This window comes from Callorhinchus milii, unplaced genomic scaffold (genome assembly GCF_018977255.1).
Source record: "Callorhinchus milii isolate IMCB2004 unplaced genomic scaffold, IMCB_Cmil_1.0 Scaffold45, whole genome shotgun sequence".
NCBI lineage: Eukaryota > Metazoa > Chordata > Chondrichthyes > Chimaeriformes > Callorhinchidae > Callorhinchus > Callorhinchus milii.
In genome coordinates, this window is record NW_024704786.1 from 30,153 (window position 1) to 39,418 (window position 9,266).

The 9,266-nt window shown below is 48.7% G+C and overlaps 1 protein-coding gene across 2 annotated transcripts; it reads left to right on the forward strand.

Annotated features, from left to right (window-relative positions):
- Window positions 1-328: 328 nt before the first annotated feature.
- LOC103190239 (serine/arginine-rich splicing factor 5) lies at window positions 329-8,696 on the forward strand. Of its 2 annotated transcripts, none has more exons than XM_007910940.2 (8): window positions 329-438; window positions 1,204-1,351; window positions 1,888-1,958; window positions 2,348-2,449; window positions 3,057-3,126; window positions 6,306-6,379; window positions 7,250-7,360; window positions 8,104-8,696. In XM_007910940.2, the coding sequence occupies exons 2-8, from the start codon at window positions 1,226-1,228 to the stop codon at window positions 8,381-8,383; spliced, it is 834 nt and encodes a 277-aa protein (XP_007909131.1). In that variant the 5' UTR covers window positions 329-438; window positions 1,204-1,225; the 3' UTR covers window positions 8,384-8,696. The 2 variants fall into 2 exon arrangements, with proteins under 2 accessions (XP_007909131.1, XP_007909132.1); XM_007910941.2 differs by having other exon boundaries at window positions 333-418.
- Window positions 8,697-9,266: the final 570 nt, after the last annotated feature.

Below are 9,266 nucleotides of genomic sequence, written 5' to 3' on the forward strand. Positions count from 1 at the left end.
GTAAAGTGTAGTGACTGTGTATTATTATATTACTGGTTATTGTATTGTTATTGATTATAATTATCATCGATTATTGTTATTAATAATTATTATTATTGATTAGATTATTGTGGTATCATTTATTATCATCGATTATTATTAATAATTATCGACGATTGTGGTATTATTATTTGTTATTATCGTTGATTTTTGTGATTAATAATAATTTCCATGGTGGTATTATTGATTATTATTGATGATTATTGTTATTGATTATCATTGAGTATTGGCTGCTGATTGTTGTGATCAGTGACGCGAGGGGCGGGGCCTGGTCTGTGTGTGACGTCAGAGCCCGTGCTGTGGGGCCCGGGAGACCCTGTTGGCGGGCGGGGCGTCCGCAGCGACGGAGACAAACGGCCTCAGAGCTGAACAGCGTCCGGTACAGGAGAGGGAGGGAGAGTGAGTGTGTGAGAGAGTGATGGAGGGAGAGAGGGTGAATGAGGGAGAGAGGGGGAGGGAGAGAGTGAGGGAGAAGGTGAGAGAGAGTGAGAGAGTGTGAGAGAGAGTGAGGGAGAGGGTGAGAGAGAGTGAGGGAGAGAGTGAGTGTGAGTGAGTGAGAGAGTGAGGGAGAGTGAGAGAGAGAGTGAGGGAGAGGGTGAGAGAGAGTGAGGGAGAGAGTGAGAGTGAGTGAGAGAGTGAGGGAGAGTGAGAGAGTGAGGGAGAAGGTGAGAGAGAGTGAGGGAGAGAGTGAGGGAGAGTGAGTGAGAGAGTGAGGGAGAGTGAGAGAGAGAGTGAGGGAGAGAGAGAGAGCGAATGGGAGAGAGAGTGAGTGTGAGAGAGTGATGGAGAGAGAGAGAGTGAGGGGGTGAGGGTGAGAGAGAGTGAAAGTCAGGGAGAGGGTGTGAGGGAGAGGGGGTGAGGGAGAGGGAGAGAGTGAGTGTGAGTGAGGGAGATGGTGTGAGGGAGAGAGAGAGTGAGGGAGAGAGAGAGAGTGAGGGAGAGAGAGAGTGTGTGTGAGCGAGAGCGAGTGTCAATGAGAGCGAGTGTCAGCGAGCGTGTGCGAGAGTGAGCGAGAGAGAGAGTGAGAGAGAGTGTGAAGGAGCTGGAAGTAATGTGAATGCTGGTGTAAGGTTTGGGTCGGGCTGGAGACATCGTCCGTGTGAAAGAGTTTTGCCGCACGAGGAAATTGCTAAAAAAAAATTTAATGTGCATTTTATTTAATAGGAATTACCTAAACTCTGGCAAAATGAACGGTTGCCGAGTTTTTATCGGACGCCTGAGCCCTCAGGTGAGGGAGCGCGATGTGGAAAAGTTCTTCAAAGGGTACGGGCGGATTCGTGAGATCGATCTCAAGAGAGGCTTCGGGTTTGTGGTGAGTGTAGAGCCTCGGGAACGCCCTACCTCTATCCCTCCTCCTTACCCCTTCCCTTCCCTTGTCTTCAGATCGCATCGCCTTTGATACAGCGCCTTGTCACGTGGTAGAGACGCCTGAATTCCTACTTACTGCTCGGTAAACCCAAGCTCGCGCGTGGAGTAAGGAAATTTGTTCACAGTTTTGCCCTGACCCGCCTGGGCATCGAACCCAGGTCCTCTCCCTTGAGAAGCGAGAGCGCTAACCACAATAGTGCGGGACTCCACTATGGACGCACAAGCTGGGGGTGGGGGGTAGGTGGGGAAGAAAGGAGAGAGATGACCGAGAGAGAGATAGACGTGAACAAGTGGAGGGAAGGACTGCGGGATGGAACCCAAAGAGCGGGGTTCAAAGCCTTCCGACTTGCCGATAATTGGGTGGAGAGCACGGGTGGTGGTGGGGAAGGCATGAAGTAGGACGATACGCGTTGCGTGCTCACCAGTGCTGAGGTGCTCGTCCAAAACGCTTCACAGGATTTTACTGTGTGTGCTGTTTAGGAATTCGATGATCCCCGTGACGCAGATGATGCCGTTTACGAACTGAATGGTAAAGAGCTGTTCCGAGAGAGGTGAGTCCTTGCCGTGTGTATAATAATAAAAATAATCCTTGCGTCTGACACAGCACTTTATCACGTTTTCGAGACGTCTCAAAGAGCTTCATGGAATAGACTGTCAAGTGAATTCGCGGTGTATTTTGTGACGAGACGCGGCAGACAATTGCGCACAGTGATGTCCCCACAAACGGTCGTGGATTGAGTGACCACGTGTGTTCTTTTTAAAAGGGATTATTAACCTCAGAAAGCGATCCGCCAGTCGACTAACAACTGGGTTACGAAGAGAATTCTTCTTTAGAGACCGTGCCTAGAGATCGAGGGTTAAGTTCCGTGTAGGTTCCGGGACACTACCTTGGGTGAAGGGCGCCATATAAAAGCAAGTTGGTTCCTTTTATATTCCCCAGGATCACGGTGGAGCTGGCTAAGGCCCCTCCTCGGAGAGGCGGCAGATTTGGCAGCAGGTTCAACTACCAGCGATCCAGGACCGAGCGCAGCAGCGGACAGAGGTGAGAGTAATGGGGCGGATAAGGGGGCATGGAGGGAAGAAATGGGATGGAAGATTGAGAGAGTGGGGAAGAGATGGAGTACACAGAATAAATATACTGTGAAGTGAATTGATTGTATATTTTGTGGGCGAAACATGGCAGCCAATCGCGTACAGCAGCGTCCCCAAAATAGTCGTGGATTGAGTGACCAAATCATATTTTTTTAAAAAGGTTTTTTGAAGGAATTATTACCCCCAGAAAGCAATCCGCCAGTTGACTAACACCAGGTTCCTACTTACTGCTGGGAAACAGAGGCATGTGTGTGCATGGAGTAAGGAAACTTTCGCCCAACTTTTTGCCCTGGCCGGGAATCAAACCCAGGTCTTCTCGCTTGTGGGGCAAGTGCTCTAACCCCTGAGCTACAGGGACTCCACAGTACAGCTTAAATATTTAAATATTTGCGGTTTGAAGATCTGTTGAGATCCCTTCTTCCTGTCCCGTCCCATGCCTCTGAACGCTAGCGGCGTTCCTGCTTCAGTTGAAAAGCTCGAGCGGGGGTGTGAGGGGGAGAAAAGAAAGGGTTAATTATCCCCATGAGTGACGCACGCTCCCTGCTCTCCATTTGCAGATACGGGCCGCCCGTGCGTACAGAGTATCGCCTGATCGTCAAGAACCTCTCTTCCCGTGTCAGTTGGCAGGTGCGTTCGTCCTACACACAGTAGCGTTAGGCGTCTGTTAACCATTTAAAATTCCTCTCATTGTAGCGGAGACAGCTTTTTTTGTGGTGAGGCTAAATGATAGCTCGCACCCATCATTTCACAAACCTAAATCGTCGCTAAAATCCCCGCCTGTGTCATTTGTGACGAGCATTTATTTTCCTCTCCAAGCCCCCCTCCGCCACTATCATTGAGTATTTGGGCAATTTTACAGGGTGGGTGGGTGGTCCGTGCCCAGCTATCTGTGCCAATACAACTTGTGCCAGTGTCTAAGGGGTCCCCGAGAGTGACCCACTTATGGTTTGTTCTGAATCCCCCCCCCCCCTCACCAGTGATTGGTAAGCTCGCTGTTTCTCTCCCCGCCCCCCCTCCCCCCATCCACCCATGCATTACAACTCAACTTCAGTTTTGAAGCCTTGCTATTTTTTCGTATGTTTGTATCACTCTTAAAAGCCTCGGGGGGGTGTGTGGAAAAACCTCCCCCCTTGTTGCTGTCAGCCAGGCTCAGTCCATAGCACTTTGACCTCCGAGTGAAAGTTGTGGGTTCGAGCCCCCGAGTCAGGACTTTGAACTTGTCTAGGCTGGCGCCCCGACGACAACAACAACTTGCATTTATGTAGTGCCCCCTTGGGTAGGGCAGCGTCAGGGAAGGTGTGTGCTGCATTGCTAGGTCCATGTGTTGCATTCTGACATTAAACCCAGGTCCTATCTGTGCCCAGATGGATGTTAAAGATCCCAAGGCATAATTAGAAATGGACAGCACATTCCAACAATGCAGTACGTTTCCGGCACTGCACTGGAGCATCAATCCAGACTGTGTCCTAACATGGGGGCTTGAACCCACAACCTCTGACTCTGTGGACAGTGCTACCACCTGAGCCAGGCTCAATGGCTATTTATTTGTTTAGCTTGTTTCCTCTTTGTTGTTGTGGGTTATATAATATATAGTTTTTTTCTGTTTGAAAATATGAGTCTGCTTTGGAACGCTGCATTTTTTTTTGAAAAAAATAATCTAACAAGAAAAGTCCTCAATGAGAGTTTTTTTTGGTGTGTGTGTGTATGTGTGTGTATTTGGGGGTATGGGGGGAGCAGGAAAGAGATATGACGCAAACAGCAGTAAAATTACTCTCTAGAGATTAGGAGCAATCCCGAATTTATGTTGTAGTCGTGTAATAATAATAATAATTCTTGCATTTGATACGTCGTTGCGACGTCTCAAAGCGCTTCACTGTAGTATAGATAGACTGTAGTAAAGTGGAGTGACCGTATATTTTGTGGGTGAAACGTGGCAGCCAATCACACACAGTGTAGAGCAGTTGAGGACTGAATGTGTGAACGCGTGTGGGTGTGCGTGCGAGCAAGTGTGTGTGCGCGTGCAATAACATTGACTGGGAATGAAAGAAAAAATAACAGCCTTTGCCAGGCGCTGACAATCTTTTGACTAAACTACGAAACCTTTGTTTAGCAGCTTGTCGTCAGGTCTTTGACCAGGACTTCCCTTTACTCATGTCGCGCCCTGTATCTGGAAAACGATCTCGTGTTGAATAAATTGACAGTCGGCTCCCAAGGTTAATCAGGCAAAGAGCTGGATGTCGGGGGTCTGGGTTGTACTGGCCCTGGGGGTCCCAGATGGCATCGACCAACAGCCCGAGGCTTTTCCCCAGTCCTGCGGTTGTTATGAAAAAAATATCGAGGTCGGTCGGAGGCTGGTCGGGAGCTTAACCCAGCCTACACCCAGCCCAGGACTCTGGGCAAGCGGGCACATTCGGTGCCCCCTGAAAGAGGGCAATGCCACCACCAGCTGTACTCTAAACGGTATTGTATTCAGAGGGTGCCACCCTGCATCGCGGCATAGGGGGCATGGAAGGAAGGGTTGCCCAAGCTTGTTTAAACGGTCGGGAAAACAATGTTAGATTAGCCCAGGGGCTAATTCTTTTTGTGTGTGGAAGATAAGAAAATGATAATTAATTTAAAACATAATCTTTGTTTTCGATGTAGTGGTGGTGTTTTTCCTTTTTTTTAATCCTTTTGTTTTTATTTCAAGTACAGAATGGGGATGTCTTCTGATAATAATAACAATAATAATCATCCTTGCATTTGATATAGCGACTTATCACGTCTCAAGGCGCTTCACAAAATATACTGTAAAGTGAATTAACCGTATACTTTATGGGCAAAACACGGCAGCCAATCGTACACAGCAGAGCCCCACAAACAGTCGTGGATTGAGTGGCTGATATTTTTTTGATGCAATTATTACCCCCGGAAAAACGATCTGACAATCGACTAACAACCAGGTTGCTACTTATTGCTAGGTAAACAGGGGCGTGTGCAGTAAGAAAATTTGCCCAACCTTTTGCCCTGCTGGGAATCGAAATCAGGTCTCTCGCTTGCGAAGTGCGTTCTCTATAACCACTGAGCTACAGGACTCAACTGGAGAGAACGGGCGGAGGAATACATAGCCCTGGAGATGGATAAAGATTAAACATCCCTTTGTTTTATTCAGTTTTTGGATCCAGAAGTTCAAACTGGTCCCATCTGCAACTTCCCTGGGGCTCGAGTCAGGCCAGGCTGTTTGTTAGTGAGTCTGTTACCGAGCTGTTTGTTAAGCGCTCTGGGACGTTGCCCTGCGTGACGGGAGCGATCTACGTGCAAGTTGTTGTTTGTTGAGTCAGTGGCTGTGTTGATCGAGGCAAAAGGATGTGTATGAGCTGCAAAGGGGCTGGACAGAACACAACAACAATGACAAATTGGATTTGTACAGCGCCTTTCACATCGGGAGGACATCCCAAGGCGCTGGAGAAGAGTGTGGGGAATTGTGTGCGAATCATTAACTGGGGGATAAACTACTCACTTTTTGGTTAATTCTTCCAGTTTCATCTCTTCTCCCGAAAGCTATGAAAGCTGAGCATGTTGTCTAGCCTCTAGGTGTCGCTAGTTCTCCTTATTTAGTGGCAACTGTAGTAAAAAGGTGCTAGCTTTCAATTCAACTCCAGATTACTTTTTCTCTCTCTCTCGCTCTCCCCACCTCCGGTTAATTACCATCAGCTTAAGCTACACCATTGACATCCCCAGTCTGAGCTTGTCTCATCAATGAGCTCTGTACAATGTGCTGCCTGCTGTGCTGGGGACTGTCTTGTAATGATTGTTCCTGTCTCTAGGATCTGAAGGACATCATGCGCCAGGCTGGTGAAGTGACCTTCACTGATGCTCACAGAACTCACAATAATGAAGGGTAAGAACAGGGGAGATCTTCTTCTCCAATTCTATTTACACGGCCCCTTTCACTTCAGGAGGACGTCCCAAGGCGCTGGAAAATCAGTGATTCGGACGCGAGCTGGGGGTCAGAGAGGGTGGAGGACAGTGGAGGAAGGAGGGTGACTGAAGGCACTGTCGAAGAGGAGGGTCTGGAAGGAGGCAAGGGAGGGGGCGATGCGGAGGGACTGCGGGATGGAGTACCAGAAGGTGGGGGCAGAGTGGCGGAAGGCCGGACCTCCAAGGGTGGGGTGGGCGAGGCGGGGGACGTGAAGCAGGCCGGAGCCCGCTGAGCAGAGTCAGTGGGCAGGTTGGAAGGTCGCAGAGGTAGGGCTATGGACTGCTTTGAAGGTGAGGAACTGGATCTCTCTCCCCCGCTCTTCCCTTCACTCTCTGCCTCTCTCTTCCCCCCACCCCCCCTCTCTTCCCCCTCCTCTATCTCCCCATCTTCTCTCTCTTCTCCCTACTTTCCACCCTCTCTCCTTTCTCCCGTGCCCCCCACCGCCAAATACAATGACTTGTTAACCAATGATTGGGTATACATTGGGGCAACTGCCGGAGTCTAACCAGCTCCATAGCTTGGCCATTGAAAGCGCTGTCTGGCAAGTTTTACCACTGCTTGTCCACCATAAGACCACCCTACCTTAGCTTGCAGGGTTAACAGGAGCTGAGTGGGAAGATTCCCTACCCCCATGTGAATGGGGAAAACTTTCAGACTTGTTGAGTACAGCTGCGCTGGCTCAGTGAGAAGCGCTTTGGGATGCTATCTTGGGTGAGGGGGCAATACATAAGTGCAAGTTGTTGTTATTGTTATGTAATGTCTCGATCTCTCTACCCCACACCCCTATAGTATTGTGGAGTTTGCTTCCTACAGCGACTTGAAAAGTGCCATTGAGAAGCTGGATGGCAAAGAGATCAATGGAAGGCGGATTCAGCTGATTGAGGAGTCTAGACATCGCAGGTAATGCAATGGCAACACAGCCTTGTGACCTGATTGATTTCAGAGTCCAGTAGCTCAGTGGTTAGAGCCCTCGCCTCGCCTCGCAAGCAAGAGGACCCGGGTTCAACTCCCGGGTGGGTCAGGGCAAAACCTTAGGGAAGTTTCCTTACTCTATATATAATAACACTGTTTACCAAGCAGTAAGTGGGTACCCAGTTGTTAGTTGATTGGGGGAATCGCTTTCTATGGAGGTAATCCCTTCAAAAAAAATACTAATAATAATCATCACTCAATCCACAACTGTTTGTGGGACACACTTCGCCCACAAAATATACAGTCCATTAACTTTACAGTATATTCCGGGAAGCGCTTTGAGTCATCTCGACAACATGATCAAATGCAGGGATTATTATTACAACAACAACAACAAGATTACATGTGTACAGTGCCTTTCACATCGGGAGGACGTCCCAAGGCGCTGGACAGAGAACAGCATTTAACGTCAAATCGTGGAGATTTGTGTGATGGCTTGTTTAATATTAATGGGATGTTAAACCAAGAGTCTTGGGAAGGATTCCTGATGTGAAAGGCGTTTAAAAAAAAATGTGAATCATTGTTTAACCCAAAGTGATCTCTTCTCCCTCTCTTCCCCCACCCTCTCCCCTCCCTCCCACTCTCTCTCTCTCTCTCCCTCCCACTCGGTTCTCTCTCTCTCTATCTCTCTGTCATCCCCCACTCCCCCACACTCTCTCTCTCTCTTCTAGATCCTGGACCAGATCCCGCTCCAGAACCTCCACCAGATCCCGGAGTAACAAGGGCTCCCGGAGTGTGTCCCGGTCTGCCAGCCGGTCTCGGAGCCGCTCGCGCTCCCCCAGCAGGTCCCCGCTCCGTGTCGCCCAACGCACCCGAGCCGAGTCCCGCTCCCCCCAGGGAGAGCGACGACGGCAGCCGCCCCCATCCCGATCCCCGTCCGACTCCCCCCGCAAGTCAGCCCGCTCCTGGTCAGGCTCCCGGGAACAGTCGCCCGTCAACAGCGCAGAGTAAGGCAGCGTCTCGTCTCATATCGGACGTTTTATAACTTGTTTAGAAAAGAAAGAAAAGAGATTTTCTAAGGAGCCTGATGTTAATTTTGAAACCTTCCTTTCTGTTTGTTAGTGAGTTTGGGATTTAAGCGTTTAAGATATTCCCGTCCCCCCCATTCCCCCCCCCCCCCCGTATAAACTTTATGAAGATTATAATAATCCATTGTTTGGCATAAAATGCTGCGATCTGTTTCAGGTGTCTGTATCAGTTCTATTTTTGATGTGGGTGGGGGGGGGGGCGGGGAGTGGAAGGATTGGTGAAGGAGGAATGTTTTATTTAGCGTCGTAAAATTCTGGTGGGATTACATTACGTCTCTTACTCACTGCGATCCGAGTGCTGAGGCAAGTTAATGACTGGCTTTAAATGCAGTGTTGGGGCGTGCACCAGTCACCATTTTTCGTTGTAGGAATAATAAGAATTTGCTGGCGAAAGAAGACCAAGGTCCATCCAGTTCGCTTTCCACAATCCTAGCAGTCGCTTGACATGTCGGGTCCCAAGCTATATACTGTATCCCCCAGATATTATTTCCCAACGGAAATCGATCTTGTTTGTTTTTGAAACAAACCACACTTTTCTATTTTAATTTTAATCTATTTTCCTTTAATCCTGGTCTTGTCTGGAGCCTATATGTAGAGCGTAAAATGGAAAATGCAACTTCTACTCCATTTGCCACCTGGCTCTGCTACTTTACGCCCCCAGTATAGGATGTCAAGTTTGGAGTCCTAATGTCACGTCATCAGTCGTGAAGTATTATATATATATATTATTTATATTAAAAAACAGCATAACTGCTGAAAATTGATAGCATGATAATCGATTCAACTTAGAAGAAATTCCGAGTCAC

Excerpts from the sequence above, each read along its gene's own strand:
- LOC103190239 (XM_007910940.2), top strand. The coding sequence starts at position 1,226 with ATGAACGGTTGCCGAGTTTTTATCGGACGCCTGAGCCCTCAGGTGAGG. Across the intron at positions 3,127-6,305 it reads CTTCCCGTGTCAGTTGGCAG|GATCTGAAGGACATCATGCG; the intron begins GTGCGTTCGTCC and ends TCCTGTCTCTAG. Across the intron at positions 6,380-7,249 it reads AGAACTCACAATAATGAAGG|TATTGTGGAGTTTGCTTCCT; the intron begins GTAAGAACAGGG and ends ACACCCCTATAG.